Here is a 17,187-nt window from a genome sequence, read left to right on the forward strand (position 1 = left end):
ATTAGAGTTTCCAAGAAACTCATGAAATGTTATGAAATTAAACTCTTAAAAAGCCATTAAATTGGTAAATCTATGTGAGCGGTATTACATTTTTGATTTTTAAATGGAAAAACAAGTTTCATATCAGATTAATAAAGTGGTGATATTATGCCTTGATTCCCTTGATGGACCTGTTAATTAATTTGGATTTTTCTGTCATAATCCTTCAAATGGGGGTCTTCTCATTTTAGGGGTGGCCTTGCCAGTCTTCCTTTCATGTTCCTCAAAACCAGTTAGTGACCCTCATTGTCCATCTATTGTATTTCATTCTTGCAATAAGTAGCGCTGCCGTCTAACAGTGCCTGCACTGTTTGGCTGTAGGTTCATATCCAGCTCAATCTGTGTGAAGCTGGCATGTTCTCCATGTATCTGTGTGGGTTTTCTGAGTGCTCTGGTTTCTTCCCACAGTCCAAAGACATGCACTTCAGGTGGACTGGTGATGCTAAATTGCCCATAGTGTGTGAATGGGCGAGTGTGTGTTGTGTGTGTGTGTGTGTGTGTGTGTGTGTGTGTCTGGTGCTACTGTGTGATGGACTGGTGTCCCTCTCTCAGTCTTGGGGCCAGTGACTGCGGGATAGGCTGGAGACTGCTGCGACTCTGATCAGGACAACCGATTAATGAAAATGTATGGGTGCATGTATGACCTGTCAATTCTTTTATCTTAAAATTTATTATATTTCAATATCACATTTTTAGAGCTTTTTCGTTGCTGTTTTTCTCCTTATTTCTGAGTATATGTTTCCATTTTGTTTATTACAACTTTTTCTCTGTTGCTCTGTGTTTAAATTTGCATTTACATTTTTTTACATTTGGGGGGGGAGGGGGGCACAGTGGCACAGCAGGTTTGCCCAGAGCATGCTCTCTGGCAGAAGTGGGGTTTGAGTCCTATTTGGGGTGCCTTGTGACAGACTGGCGTCCCGTCTAGGGTGTGTCCCCCTCTGGCCCTCTGCTGCTGGGTTAGGCTCTGGTTTGTGGCGACGCTGCTTGGGACAAGCAGTTTCAGACTCTGTGTGTGTGTGTGTGTGTGTGTGTGTGTGTGTGTGTGTGTGTGTGTGAGATTTTTACATTTATTCATTTAGAATTCATTTTCTTCAAAGTAACGTAGAACAATACAAAGAGTGCACTACACCAACATAAGGAGAGACTGGGATATAGACACTCAATTAATCTCAAATTTTTCTTGGAATGTGATTGTTTTGAAGATCGGGATTATATGAACCAAAGCAACATGTTTAGAGTTCTAATGCATATGTTGAAGCCACACTATACTTCAGGGTGGATTTAGGTGTTTTACATTTATTCATTTAGCTGATGCTTTTCTTCGAAGCAATTTATATGTTAAGGTTACAATTATTTACCCATTTTTACAGCTGGGTAATTTTACTGGAGCAATTTATGGTAAGTACCTTGCTCAAGGGTACTACAGCTGGAGGTAGGGATCAAACCTGCAACCGTTGGATCTAAAAGTGCTAGTTCTAACCACTATGCTACCAACTGTCCCTATGTCCCTATATTTTCCATAATAAGTTGTAAATAAATTTGGTGTGATTACATTTCCTTTTTGGAACTCCCCAGTTAAAGTCTGTTGTTAAGAGCTGAGAAAAAAAGTGTGATTTAAGTTTTTCCTCCTGTAGATTTTTTTAAAATGATCAATCTATGCATGGTCTATTGCATAATGTATCAGAATTTGTTATTGAAGTACTACATTTTAATCTATTGTGTTGAATGAATGCGTTTTGGAAATAAAGAGAAAATAATGGAGCTGATGGCGTTCTCTATCTTTGGTTAGTTTGGTTGTGACTCGAATGTTATCTGTTGTGAAGACATCCTTTTTTTAAAAAAAGCTACCTGATCTCTTCTGCAAACTTATGAATTCTGTTTATTATAGATATTAAAAAATAAATAGAAATGTAAACAAAGGCGAGTAGTTTTTGACATGCAAAAATTAGCTTGATGTCTTTTTTTGTAAATGTTATTTTTTACATTTACATTTTTTCATTTGGCATACACTTCTCCAAAGTGACGTACATCTCAGAAAAAAAAAATGTGCATTACATCAACACAGGTGAGATTTGGATGCAGACACGCTAAGCCTTAGGCTAAGGCTATTCTAATTTTACTGGAGCAATTATTTGATTCGAATTAGGTACGAAGTAGCCTACTTTTCTTGCTCACGGTACTACTGGAGGTTTGAACCTACATCCTTTGGGTCTAAAGGAAGGAGCGCTACCAGCTATAACTTCTATAAACTGCTATACGTTACAGTATAATAATGGAATACTGTACTTGAAAGATGCATTACTGGTGCTTGGTTGAATTACCGTAATACTTGTTTTTTTTTTTTTTTTTTTAGCGTGGCCAGTCTTTGGAGTATTGCGGTAAAACGGTCCCATGATGCATTGTGCGATTTCAGGTTTTGCGCGCGGATGTTTGTTGATAAAGTGAAAGTTATGTGGCTTAGATTATATCCTTTTCACCAAAGCGTACGGATGCGAATGGACTCTTAATAGGTTCGTCAACTGCGACTCCAGCGAGCAGAAAGAAGAGGAGGAGAAATGGAGCATAAACTGAAACTCCCAAACCTGGTCCGTCCGTGTTGTGTCGAGTTTGTATTAAGCAAACACAGATCTCACACAGGCAGGCAGGCTGGCAGAGCTGACGCAGTGTAATTTCGCCGTATACAGCTGGGCTGTGCTGTGCTGTGTGTTATGCTCGTTCAGATACAGCATGGCATAGCGTGTTTGTCCCTATTCATTGTATCATATGTATTTGTGTGTTTACACGCGGCTGACCCGGGCCTGGCCTGTTGTAAATTTATCCGTGCACGCCTCCTTTTTTCAGGGAAGGCCGCCACCGAAGCTCCGTTACTTCGGCACCGATACTACTAGGTAGGCGCGCGCTGGCGCGTTCTCATGACATTTCTGTATTTATTACTTACTCTTGCGACAAGTTGCAGCGGGACTGCGTAGCAATTTATTACTTGAAGTACTTCATCATTCCCTGGCGAGAATGTAATCATGTATTCATTGCACGACGTGCCCGTTTGGATTCAGGTCGCAAAATGAGAGGATAAAAAGCGTTGTGCGCAACATAGAGGAGTACTTCGATGAGTTCGGTAAGGAACAGCTTGGCAGCTGTGAATTTGTGTCTTTTTCATTCATTCATTCATTTTCTGGTTACTAAATGTGCAAAAGTACATTTTACCAGCACACAGACTCAGATGGATGGAGACACTCGAAGTGCAGTTTGTTACGATGTCACTGTTCAAACCAGACTGAGTAGCTACCGTAAGTATGTGAATAGCAGCATATATAGAATTGATAGGAAATACAAGGTACTCGTGACAAATGGTGTAATGTGAACTTATGGAGTTTTGTGCAGTCAGTAAGTGTTTCATAATGAGTCAATGTTTTGTACAGTTGGTTTTACGTACAGTATAGTCCGTCAGTGTTTTATACTGAGTGATTTGCCCCTGTTTTTTGGCAGATTCCTCATCTGATACAGAAGACGACTTGTCTCCATTGTGCAAGCGCAGCACCCAGGAGTGGAAGGAAGAGGATCCACAACATCCAGCGCAGCTGAAACCAGTAAAATTGTTGTCCACAGTTTCTTCTCCATCCTCGTTGTTGTTGTTATTGTTGTTATTATTATTATTATTATTATTATTATTGCTTATCTGATGCATTTATCCAGCCTTACTCTTTACCAGGATTCACTACACCCTCAATTTCTGAGTGTTCAAGCTACAAAATTTTGAAAATGGATTTTACAATTACAAAAAAAAAAACGTGTCCAAATTTTAGTTGGCGGTAAAATGCACTCAGACAGTAGGGATGTGGGACTTCCTTCGTTCAACTATTTCCTCAGTATTTGCAGCTCATTTCTGGTGTTCCTGAGTGCTGTGATCAGTAAGATGGCGAAAACTGGATTTGTTTATGGGATCAATCAGTCATCAGTCAACAATGAATAGAAATTTGTAGAGAATTTATTTTAATTTTCTGTAATTGTAAATTAGTTTTAATTTTAGTATACCTAGTGTAACTTTTGTCTTACGTTGTATATTTCTTATAGCTATATCCAAAAAAATTTAAAACACAGGTAAATGCTGCTGATTCCCCCACCCTACCCAAAGGGTTTTTTTTTTTCTGAAAAATCTTTTGTAGGGTAAATTCTCATACCTCGTGGATGTAATTACCATTGATTTCAACAATAATTTTATGTGTTCCTGAGCCTGAAAACTGACACCAGTTTAGCCTTAAAATCACTTTATATAGCATTAAAATGGCACAGCTACTTAAAGATTTAACATAACAAGGCACCTTTTAATTACTCATTTCCCTTTAATTACTCTCTATACCTTGGCTGCACTCATTGACCTCTTATATAGCTATTATGTACTTTACACTAAAAAAACACAAACAAAACATACATACACATAGGTGATTCAGTGTTTATTAATTCAATCTTTTTCAGAAAACAAAACAGAGCAATAGAGACAAAAGATATCAATGAAAACAAGGCAAATTAATTCACACTTGCTGAACAAGCTGACCAGGTGTGAGTGAGAGAGAGAATTACTGTGCTTTATAAATGCATGAATGAATACAATGTGATATACTCTATGTTACACTGCACTAAACATATTTAGTATATCTAACACTCTTAAGTCACCTTGGATAAAGGAGTCAGCTAAATACCTCATAATAATTACTATAAGTTGTTGGAGGAAAGTGTCTACTAAATTAATAAACGTAAATGTGTCATGCAACTCAGCTCTTAGAGATACGGAAAATCCAAATTTGGTCTTCGTAAATTTAACCAGCTACCTTGCCAGACCAAATTGTTTTTCTAGAATATTCTCATTTGCCAAATAGGATTGGCCAGTTTTATTTTTACATCATAAAGTATCCAAAAAAATCATTGAAATCAAAATTCATAATATTGCAGTTTACATGTATACAGAATCTATTATTCCACTGGAAATTATTTATGTGAATAAATCTTAAAAAAAAAAAAAAAAAAGAGACGTTCTGCTTGCAGAATTAAAACTGCTTACATGGTGAGTGTATTAGCCATCAAATGAGACTTCTCTGAATTTAACATTAATATTTATGATATTTATTTTCATACATATCACACTCTCATCTGTCCTTGACCTTTTTGTGTCAGATCGGTGGTGGGCTTTTCCTTTGCTATCTTGCAAAAGACCAAATGAATTGTTTAAAAAAGTTTAGCTCTGCTACAGCTAAAGTATTCAATAAGATTATGAATGCTATGCTGAAGTTCTGAAGTGAGTCCTCTTTAATCAACATTAATTAACTTGACTTTTAAAGAGCGCACCAAAAACTCATAGACCTAAAACATGCAGAGATTTTGTCTGTATTTCACCAAAAAATTGTGGATTCTACCAGTAAAGGAAATGCTGTTCGGCTGAACAAAAGTGGGAGAAGATATTATGATGTTGTATGCCATCTTTAAAGAATAGCTATCTGTAAAAGAGAAATTCGGGTAAATTCAGTTCAGCTCTCAAAGCTAATTAACTTCATTTTTGATTAAATTCAGTTTATTTTCTCACAATGTTCATAACCAAAGAAATATCGATTCTTCCCTTCCCCTTAGTGCACTTAGAACTGAAGGCCATTTGTACTGCATAATCTGTTGAAAATCACCAAATAGGAGATACATACGTACCCTTTCCAACAGGTTGCTTTAGAGCACTAAACACATAGAACAGACATTTATCAATAAACTTGTAAAGTTTGTAAAAAGACAGGTGATGGGAGACGGGGATCAGGGTTTTGTCTGACACAAAACCTATCCGTCCTTTCTGGGAAGACTGTCTACACCATTGCATTTACATTTATTTATTTAGCAGATGCTTTGCTCCAAAGCGACTTTCAATGGATACTGTGTAGTGTTATCAGCCCACACACCTTATTCACCAAGGTAACTTACACTGCTAGATACACTACTTACAATGGGTCACTCATTCATACATCAGTGAAACACACTCTCTCTGTGTCACTCACACACCATTGACATGAAAGTTAGTATGAAATAAACCAGTTCTGCAGTGGTCGGATGGTTGTCTAGACACTGTTCCTCTGTTCACCTATCTGTTGATTTTCAACAGGTTTTCAGTGCAAATCCCTTTCAGGGCCTTCACTATCTTAATGTACAAATGGCAGGGCCTATGAGATATAGGAGAAGAATTAATACTTGTATGTTTATGGACATTTAACATTGCAAAACAAAATTGGATGCCATCACTAGGTAATTTTAGTCAAGTCTGCTAAGGAAAAGCAGTTTTTTTTTTTTTTTTTTTTTTTAAACAAAAAAAAAAGCATCAATGGCTTGTTTATTCATTGCAAGAAAGCTTGTGTCCTATGATCAGAAAGAATTATGGCTTTTAAAACACTAACAAGTTATGAATACATAGAGGCTGAACATTTCACTTCCTTGTAAGTAAGCAGTAAGGTATTTAAATCATAACCTTTGTCGCTGTCTCATATCATGACCCAAGACTTGGTGTTGTGTACTATGGCCATACCTTCTGCTTCTAGTCTGATTTTTTTATGAAAAATTCAGAATTTATTGTAAAGTGGTAAGAATGGTGTTTTATTTCTTTTAAAGTCATTACAGTAGTGATCTGTGGATTGATCTGTGCAGGGATATAAGTGAACAAAACAATGTCTGTGGTATGGGGGCGACAATACATGCAGCACCTATGCTCTGTTGCTTTATTACTTTATTACCTCCCTAACTCATGCACTTAGTTACGGTGAACAAACATCTAATTCTCATGGCTCCCAATTTTAATGTTTAAACCCCCTGTTTATTCGTGCCTACTGATTAGAGACAGAATGTGTGACCAGAAATCCCATCTCTGAAGTTGGAGGCACTGTGGCTCATTTGCTCTTCATTTTGCCCTTTCATCCAGCCACATTCCCATCCTGTGTTCTTGCAGATAAAACCTGCTATAGATTTGAACAAACCCGAGAGAAGCATCAGGGAAATGTCATGGTGTTTTAATATTTTAATTACTGTCCTTTGAAGAAAACGGTGAACTCACACACACACATTGACTGGCACATGTTTTACAGTACAGCATTGTATGTGTTTTCTTCAACTATTAGAAGAAGTTTGTTGTTTCCAGTCACCAGTGCTGGATTCTTTTAACTCTAATATCATAATATGCATCCAGGATATTTTTTAAATTGTTAAAACAACAAACAGTAATAATTGGATAGGAAGGGTATGATAAAACTTTAGCAGATTCCTCCCAAAGTGTTGCACTCAGTGTGTGTTTTGTACAATGTGACCCAGTTTACATATTCATTCCCAAATATCTGTAAGTGTTGATGCCACATTGGCCCATGTTAAACACATTTTCCATTATTTGAGATTGACTGTACTAACTGTCTCAAATGTGTTGCCACCTTTTTTTTTTTTTTTTCTTTTTCCCGTAACTTTTTAACTGCAACTCTGCTTAACCGCACAGTGAATCTTACCCAGCATTCAATTGTGGAATCCCTGCAATCCCTGCTAGATAAAAGCAATTTAGACACTTTCGACTGGTAATATTATAATAGTTACGTTCCCCATTCTGTGCATCATTCATGAGAAAACTCTTTTCATTTCAGTTATTTTATTAATAAACAACATTAAGGAAGAATTATAGTCTGGTTGTCAGTTATCAGGTGGCATACTCTGCACTTAACCTGAATAATTTAAGACACATTACATCTGATGTCCCACAAAAGAACAATTCTTGGACCTTTGACCTTCTCTGTGTGCACCCCCTTTGAACATTTTTGTAGATATGAGGATAATATGAGGCATCATACCTGAACATCCATCAGAGTATAAAATGTTTTAACAATGGACTTTCAAAAAATTAATATTAAAATTTTGTGTTTCTCCGTCTAGGATCCAGTTATTGAATTAGTTCTTGAGACATCAGAATGTCCTCCCAGTCAGAAAGGTAAGGTAAGAAATAAAGTGCAATAAAGGTGTTGTGGGTTTAGAGCTGATTAAGGTGATGGACAAAATTGTGTTAGTCACAGTAATTTATGTTCTGTTAGAACAAAAGACTTGTTTTTCTGAAACTGCTGCAGTTGACTTTAACAGATGAGTAAAAGAATTTATGCAGTGCAGAAGATTTCATATTATTAAATGTCAAGTTATGGTAGACATCTTTTGTAATTTTCTTTACCTTTCATGTAGACATGGATTCCTGCACTGTGGTTGATGGCAGACTTTAACTTATGTCGCTGTATAGTTATATTTACTGTAGTTAGTCATTAAGCAGCAGTCATGGCAGGCTGTAGTGCATGTGTAACTGTGGGACACTGGTTGCACAGGTTAACAGTGAGTGGCCTTATTGGGATGTCTATTCTGCTTAAAGCCTTTTCTTTTATACACTGTCACTTTAAATCTGATTTAAGATAAAAATCTTTATAATGACCGATTTGGAATGAAATCATACAAAAAAGTACACAACTTACTCTGCAGTCTCTGAAACGGAAAGAAAATAAACCCTGTTTTCTCTTTGTTGTGCACATCATCTAAAGTCTCAAGTGGAATCTTTTAAGAATCTGATAGGGCAGTTAGGACAGATGATAGCATAGTGATTAATCTTGCTGCCTTTGGATCTGAAGGTTGCCAGTTCAAATCTCACCTACTAATGTATTACCCTTAAGCAAGGTACTTACCCTTAATTGCTCCAGTAAAAATGCCCAGATGTATAAATGGGTAAATAATTGTAGGTAGCTTTAGCCAGGGACCATATCTTATTTGCATATTTTCAGCTTCAGAAGAAATGTGGAAACCACCTGAAATTGTTACCCCTTTTCATTGCTGAACTACCACTGTTGCATTTCAGTGTAACACATGCAGGTTTTGATTAACCGCAGCTCTTAACTTGTTCACTGAAGTACCGAATGTGAAGTCACTTGGTGTTTAAGGTGAAAATCAAGTGGTAAATTGCACAAATTGTAGTTCTCTGAGATGTATGTCGCGTTAGAGAAAAGCATCTGCCAAATAAATAAATGTAAATAAAATTTATGGTTTGAAGCTTGCTGGATTTGAGCCTTCCAGGGCCTGTTACCTGGGTGTGCAAAAAAGCCACAACAAATTTGCTGTTGGGGATTCCTCGCTCAGTCCCATTTTTTAAAGCCATTACTGCCACATATACTTAGTTAATTTCCATCTCTATTTTCTAAAGTACTAAAAGTAGTCCAAAGGAATACATTTGTTTATTGTTGCATGTGACAGAATCTGGCTTCATGAGAACATCAAGCCCCATTGATGAAGAGTCGGAAAGGGGAGATCAAGGTGCAGAGGATGATGGAGATCACAGAGCTTCGCCGTTGCTCTTGGATGATGACAGATTTAATGATCCACAGGGAATGCGCCAGCCTGACCAGAAAATCAAGTCATTGGTTACAGCCTTAAACATGTAAGTACATTTTCATTAACATTGCACACGTGTAACTTTTTTGTTTATTTTTGGATGGTTTCAAAGCAATTGAACTTCATTATTCCTCAGTTTATTTACAGCACAGTATAAATGAAGGCATTTCTTTACAATGCTGTTAAATCACGGAATTTAACTGAAATAAAAGTGCTAGTTCCATTTTAAAGCAAAATTTGCCAAGCAGATTATCGTAGCCAAAGAGTTCAGGTCTGTAAATGGGTATAAGTATTCAAACCCAGCACTTTCTGTTTATCAAACGATGGCTACTTATTGCTCCTTACATAATAGTGGGCTCAAGTTGAGCTATCGTGAGAATCAAACTGCTAAATCAACAAGTCACAGTCGAATAACATGATATTGCCTTTCAGCCTTTTTATGATGTAGTCATGCTATTGTTTCACTGCCTTTGTTATGATTAATTTCAGGACCAATGCTCACTCTCCATCGGAAGGCCTAAATAGCGCATCACAGTCCAATATCAGGTCATTGAGTTCGAAAGGATCCTCTGCCTTTCTTCTGAAATTGAAAGATGTCAGTCAACCAAAGATGTTAAGGTAAGTCCCCTCCCTCTCATTTTGATTACCTTGTTACAGCTTGAAGTCTTGTAAGAACATTCTTTATTACTTGATAAACTTACATTTGGAGAGTTGTCACTCAATTTCCTGATACACCTTGCAAGCTTTACAGATTTTGTTGATGTTATGCCGTGTTTTGTTTTCTCCAAATGATGCCGCATACATTTGGCACCCAGGTGGTCTTTAGCAAACTTAGCAAACTTTACATGCTAACAGTGTTTTTTGAGAGCAGGGTTTCTTCCATGGTAACCTCTTAAAAAATACTGATGTTCAGTGTTTTTCATATGGTTGGCTTGAGTTCAAGAGATGCATGCAGTTCTTCCCAGTCACCCTGGGGTCACTTGTTTGAGGATTGCACGGCATAAACTTACACTGGTGTTTGTAGAGCACCCATTCCTAGAGCATATTTTTCTCACAAATTTATGACTATATTAAAAACACTTAACTCTTTCTAAAGTAGTGATTTCTGCTGGAACTTTGATGGTATACAATTTTTGAAGTTTCAGGAAGCAGGCAGTCCCTGTTGCAATTCATACCCATCTTGAACCGATCGAAGACTTCATGATTCTGGATGACGAAGATCTGGAAAGTCCTCGTTGCATTTCTATTCCAAAGAGATCGAATACGAACAAAAACCAACCCACATGTGAACACCTAGGAGTGACTGCAAAAGAGGTGGAACTTCATGGAAAAACAAGCCAAACTGTAGGTTGGAAGGAGAAAACTAAGCAAATGAAGAATAAACAACGCCACTGTAATGGAGGAGACAGTCTTCATTTTGCTCATTTGAAGGAAAAGGGACAAACAAAGAAAGCCAAGGCTCTACAGCTGAAGGCCAAGCAGAAATGGCAGGAAGAACAGGAGAAAGTGAAAAGCTCTGAGAAGCAACAGAATGCAGACTTGGTTCATGATCAAGAGGATGTTCTGCCTTCAGTTCCTTTGTCTTATTCAGAAATCAATAATGAAAGTGGATGTCAGGGTAAGAATGTGTGTTCTTGAAGAGATAAGAAAATTTGCAAATATTGTTAATGGATCTGATTTTTGTAATATCTTGCATTTATATATTAGACATTCATCTGTGCATAACAGAATTATAATTTTTCTTGGTATTAGTTTCACAAGTTGTTTTATGGTTAATAATTTGAGACCTTAAGTTGCAGATGAAAAACTTTAAATACTTGTATTGCTGAAAGGAGGGTTTTGATTGTTTGTGACACAGGTCAATTTTCCTTGATATTTAAAGTACACTGTCTAAATACTATAAACTGGTTTTAGACTATATTCAATCAAGAGCCACGAGGCTACTTTTAAAATTAAATGCTCTTATTATGCACATTCCAAATTTTACTGATTTAAAAAGACATAGGAAGAAATAAAAAGTGCAGTAAATAAAAATGATTACTATATATTATTTCTACAGAAATTTTCAAAAAACAAGAAGCACCTCTTGTTGGTACTGACCATCACATTACAAATGAAAAAAGGAAAAGGAGGAAAAAACAAGATAGAATCCTTAATGATGATAACCCTTCTGATGCCTTGGAAACACAGCAGACTGTCGCAAGGAAGAAGTCAAAATCGGGCAAGACTCAGGATTTTGTGGAACAAACCCCAGCACCTTGTGCTGAGGAAGATTTGGGCCTTACTGAAAAGGCCAGAATCTCCCGACAAAAGAAGGCATCAGCTGGATCTAAGAGAAATGCAACGAAGCGTGGACTAAGCATCAGGAGTAACGTGGAGTTGACTCAAGCGCCATCGCAAAAGCAGCATACCCAAGACAAACCACATGATGACGGGCCACATCCACATTACATGAATATTGGCCAGAGTTCTCCTGGACATGAACAGTACATCCCAGCTCCAGGTATGCTATTCAGTAACTTCACATTACAGTACATTTATGGTTATTAGTGATGTAGGTAACCAGTAATGTATAATTTGTGTTAATCTTGCCTGTTGTCTTTTTTTTTTTCATCTACATGTTGATTTGTGTCCTAAAAATTCAATGATTAAAATGACAGGTTAAAATCTACAAATAAATATGCTTTCGGTACTTTATACACGGGGTGGGTGCGGTGGCGCAGTGGGTTTTTCCTGTGCCTGCTTTCTGGTGGGTCTGGAGTTCGAGTCCCACTTGGGGTGCCTTGCGATGGACTGGCGTCCCATCCTGGGTGTGTCCCCTCCCCCTCCAGTCTTGCACTCTGTGTTGCCGGGTTAAGCTCCCGCTCGCTGCGACCCTATTCGGAACAAGCGCTTTCAGTGTGTGTTTGTACTTTACACGCATACATCTAGATAAATGACAGATTTTTATGTGTTCACTTTAAACACCAGGAATGGGTGTGTGGGAACAGTCCAAAGATGAACGGAGTTGATGTTACGAATTTTAATGTTTTTTTCACCTGTGAGAGAGTTTTTTTTTTCTTGTATGTTGCAATGACTGTTGGGAATACAAGGTGGTGTTAGCATGTGATGGTAATGGTGTTCTACCAGCAGTGCCCCAAACTGAACCATTGTTTGTGAAACACACTTCTGTCGGAATCAGTCTGTATGATGTAATCATTCATTTTTAACATTAACTATTAACTAATATGAATATATATTTTTGTAGGTTATGCAACTCATGATTGAGTCTTATTAATATATCATGAGCACTGGGCAGAGCAAGGTTTTGCAATCTGGAGACTTCCAGCTTTGTGTTATTCATAATTTACTCAAATGAATCATTTTAGCTTTATGTCTCTTTCTACACAGCCAATCAGAAACACAGGAATTGCATGACGGAGCAGTCTAATGGACACTCTCACCCAAAATCCGAAGAAGAGAAAGGCCCTAAGGAGACAGGGTATGATGATAATGAGGATGTTGGCAAAAGGAGGAGGAGAAAACCTGGGTCCTGGTGGTTAATCAACCAAGATAATGACCAAGTTGACAGCAACATGGATGACAACAACAAAAAACTTTATGGAAGCAAGAGGAAGAAGTTCAACAGGATTCAAGAGCTGGCAGAACCAAATATGAATAAGAGTAGTAAAACAGAGCTGAATTCCAGGACTAACAAGAAAAACTTAAAGAGTCGGGAGCTGGTGCTGAAATCTCCGAAGATCAAGGGTCCATCTAAAGTTCCTGGTCAGTTGGAACAGCAGGAAGAACAAGGACATGACAGGGCGAGGGGGCATGAGGCGACTAATGTGCGGTCTGAGAGGTCAATCATGCAGCTGAAGCCCAGCTCAGGTGAGGCATGCAGTTATTGTATTGGAGCTACACTCCAGCACACTGTGAATAGTACATTTTAATAAAAGAATGGCCTGAATGTGAAATTCTGGGGTGTTCTCTCAAATAAGTCATTCAATTTGTCAAGGCATAGCGGACAGAAAAAAAACTTCTGGGCCACTCTTTTTCCTGTAGAGTTTATCGGCATCCCCTGACTGCAGTTTCTATAGACTTTAAGGCTTGGCATGATACTGTTACTAGGCAGTCATAGAGGTGTCTGGTAATAATTCATACTCTGTTGTGCTCTCTCACTCTTATGACAAAATTTTTAAGCTACTTTGTACCAGTAGAGGGCACTGGTGAATGACTCTTATAGCATTCCTAAACCTGGGTATCCTGAGGCAACACAGAAAGGGTTTGTTTGAATTATGTGTAATAGTTTAATTGTATGAACTTACTAAATATGCTAGTATTGGTTCTGTTAGAACATAACACTTTTTACCCAGAAGTTTTTGTATTACTGGAATTAAGTTTTACTGAATGGAGGGAATTTACTCAGTGTTCTCATGATGTGATGAATCTTACAGAAGATGATCGCACTGGAGTTTTCAGTGATGCTCACCATCCAGGAATACCCAGGAAGTCTGGCTGCTCCATGGCTCAGCACGTGCCCTGTAGTTGTCCTGACAGCGATAACTCAGGGAAACGCCAAAGACACCCTCCTGGCAACTGGTGGGAGGTGCCGAAACTGCAGGTGTTTGACAACATGGGAAGCCCCAAGCACCTTGAAGGAAGCATGCTAAATGCATTTGCTACGAAACCGCAAAGTTCCCGAGAGGCAGGTGTCTGCTCCAGGGAGCCCTTGCTGAAGAATCCAAAGAAGTGGCTAATGGTAAAAAATGCCAAAACTGCTATGAAGTACTTTGGCACCATATTCACTCCAGGTGATGCCGAAGACACAGGTGTGCCCAAAACAGCGCTGCAACACCAAGGAGACACATACAGTACTTCTAGCTGCAAAAAGACTCTTTTGGATGACCACCAGTGCAGCTGTACATCTCTGAGCTTCCAGGCAGAAGGCGACGGTCACTTGTCTTCAGTGGACCCTGTTCCCTTAACATTCCCACAGAACCACTCTACAGCACGGTACAAAAAACACACAGCAAAGACGCCCCCTGCTAGATGCAGCCCGAGGGCCAGCCAGGTTGGCTGGCGGTCCTCTTATGTGGAAGAGTAGGTTCATGCAGTCACTTCTGTTTATTTACGATATCTGACATATGTTTTTGTATTTGTAGAATTTTCATTTTGAATGGTTCAATTATAGTTTATTGTAATCTTTTTTTCTGTACTTAGTTGGAAAGGTTTTAAAAGTGGACCGTCTTCAATGATTGACCCAGGGACCTGCAAAGACCACGAAGACATGAGTATGTGTTAATTGTGTGTGTTAGTCAAATGATGTTGTATGTAGACTTCTACTGTTAATGTGAAGAAAAGTAACTTCATCATGTTTTTCCACTTTGTAGGTTTGTCATGTCACAAAGAATGCCTGTCCAAGAGTATGTTGGGTCAGCCTCCTCTCAGTCCCGTTGTCCTAGAGGTTGAGGACAGAGCTGATCTTGTGGTGTGGCTGAAAAATGTCCTGTCCACCTCAGGTCCGTGTTGTACTGCAGTTCTTTTATTTAAACAACACACTTTGGTGTCTATGTCATTTCAAAGACATAGATTTCAGTAATTACTTTAATATGGGTTTATTTTAATGTATAGTAAAGGGCGGCATGGTGGCACAGCATGCAGCGCTGCTGTCTCACAGCACCTGGGTGGTGTGAGAGGACATGGGTTCAATCCCCACTCATTCTGTGTCGAGTTTGCATGTTCTCCCTGTGTCTGCGTGGGTTTTCTCCCGCAGTCCAAAGATATGCTGTTCAGGTTAACCTGTAGTGTGTGAGTGACAGAGAGAGTGTGTGTGTTCCACAGATTTATGGATGAGTGACCCATTGTAAGTCACCTTGGTGAATAAGGTGTGTGGGCCAATAACACTACAGAGTGTTCATTGAAAGTCTCTTTGGAGAAAAGTGTCTGCTAAACAAGTAAATGTAATAGTCTGTTTGGAGCTGCTAGACAGCAAAAGAATAACTTTTTTGTTACCTCTCCAGATGGCACCTCTGTCATTACCCCTGAGCACTTCCAGTGGTATGCATATCATGGTAGGGCCATGGGAGTCAGGGTTGACCTGTTGTACGACAGCTTTTCCTGTGGGAAAGTCCTGCTTGGTTCCTACATGAAGAAACCGCTGCAGGTGGACACCCATGCAGTGTCTGTGAGTAGCAGCCTTTGTCCCTCTTGGCATGTACCAATGTTTGGTGCACTCAAATGGTCATCAGTAAAGTGCTGTTGAAAAGCATGTGGAATATGGAAGTATTGTAGGATTTCTTTTTAAAAATTGCTGATACACAGTTTGAAGATGGCTGCAATTGCCCTATTGAACTTGTTCTTGAAGGTCGCAGTATGTAGTACTTGCAGTTCATAAAGCTATGAAGACTGCAGAGTTTATAACGTTCCATAGTCAGCATTAAAATGTAAAAATTTCCTTAGCATCTCTTAATGGTTTTTTAACATTTTAATTAATTGATCCTGACTTCTTCCAAGTATATGTGTTCTGGTCATATGACAGTGTGGTCATTTTCTCAAAATTGTGGTGTTTTAGTACTACTCTAAATGTTAATGCTCAGAGTACTTGGTTAGGAAGAAGTTATTCACAGTGTTTTTTCCATATTACACAGTTTCGTTCATCTGTTTTTGCAGACTTTTTGTAAATCGACAGATTTTAACAATGTGTGTTGACTGAACAGGACAGAAGATGTGAAGCTCTCTTGTACTTCTAGGTGTACAACATTGTAACAAGTTCTTTGAGTGTGAAAATCAATGATGTACAGACTATCCACTTCCCTGGAGAAACCTTCATGGTGCCGTGTGGTATGTAATGTTCTATTTCACCTTTCACAGCGGACTCGTGTTTGCATTTTTGTTTTTTGGTAATGCTGTTTGTCTGTCTGCTGTAATTAATTATAAAATGTGCTTCCCCCCATTACCCTCTCCTTCCCAGGTTACGAGTATGAAATGTGCAACCTTACTGCAGAGCCTGCGTTGCTTTTTTACCACCGGATGCTGTCAGAAATGGAGTAACTGAATCACAGCTTTGTTGCTTCTGTGTTGTAAATGTTTGCTGTAAATATTACAGTAGGTGGAAAAAGTTCGAGTATTTTTTAAAGGGTAGTATTAGTCTTTTCCATTATTTTTCCACTGTTTGTTTTGACAGGAAAAGTGCATTGCTATATAATTTTATGTATAGCTATGTCTTCAGAGATTGGAACTATGACCATGTGTAAGGTTTTTCTCCGTTTTTTAAAATCCTTTTTTCATTACTTGTTTTAGAGACATATTTTCTGTTTCACCTGGTATGCTGTTTTTTATTTAAAAAAAACTTTTGTACTCAGTGTTGCTTCCTGCTGAGAAACTGAGACTGTTTATTTCAGTCATTAAATAAAACTTAATGAAACTTTATTTCACTTTATTAAAACATAACGAGACTTGTTGGCTTTACAGAATTTGTGAAATTTTTTTTTCCCATTATATGTATACCTTGAGGTTTTATCCGCATTGCTTAGTCAGGGATGGGCTGGAAGTATGTGTACAGTACAGGCTTCCGTCAAGTCTAATTCATTCTTGGTGATCTGCTTGTAAATGAACGCTCATGAAAGGACTGCTTCATTACCATTAATTTTAATCGGGACAAATAAAGCATTTCTCAGCAAAAGGTTTGCGCATTTTTTGATCAGGCAAGCAAAATTAGTGCCTTGTAAATCCAGAGATATCAGAACTTCTCTG

General features: G+C 38.3%; 1 protein-coding gene across 1 annotated transcript; it reads left to right on the forward strand.

The window, feature by feature from the left end:
• Positions 1-2,429: 2,429 nt before the first annotated feature.
• Positions 2,430-16,610, forward strand: LOC108938995 (uncharacterized). The gene is made up of 16 exons (XM_018760050.2): positions 2,430-2,624; positions 2,881-2,927; positions 3,093-3,154; positions 3,526-3,626; positions 7,969-8,023; positions 9,316-9,499; positions 9,943-10,071; positions 10,593-11,071; positions 11,513-11,956; positions 12,844-13,323; positions 13,890-14,535; positions 14,656-14,726; positions 14,826-14,954; positions 15,456-15,619; positions 16,185-16,275; positions 16,406-16,610. The coding sequence occupies exons 1-16, from the start codon at positions 2,595-2,597 to the stop codon at positions 16,483-16,485; spliced, it is 3,192 nt and encodes a 1,063-aa protein (XP_018615566.2). The 5' UTR covers positions 2,430-2,594; the 3' UTR covers positions 16,486-16,610.
• Positions 16,611-17,187: the final 577 nt, after the last annotated feature.

Source organism: Scleropages formosus, chromosome 2, assembly GCF_900964775.1.
Source record: "Scleropages formosus chromosome 2, fSclFor1.1, whole genome shotgun sequence".
Taxonomy (NCBI): Eukaryota; Metazoa; Chordata; class Actinopteri; order Osteoglossiformes; family Osteoglossidae; genus Scleropages; species Scleropages formosus.

Coding starts and splice junctions, on each gene's coding strand:
- LOC108938995 (XM_018760050.2), top strand. CDS start 2,595: ATGGAGCATAAACTGAAACTCCCAAACCTG. Junction 2,625..2,880: donor AACTGAAACTCCCAAACCTG/GTCCGTCCGTGT, acceptor TCCTTTTTTCAG/GGAAGGCCGCCACCGAAGCT. Junction 8,024..9,315: donor ATGTCCTCCCAGTCAGAAAG/GTAAGGTAAGAA, acceptor TGCATGTGACAG/AATCTGGCTTCATGAGAACA.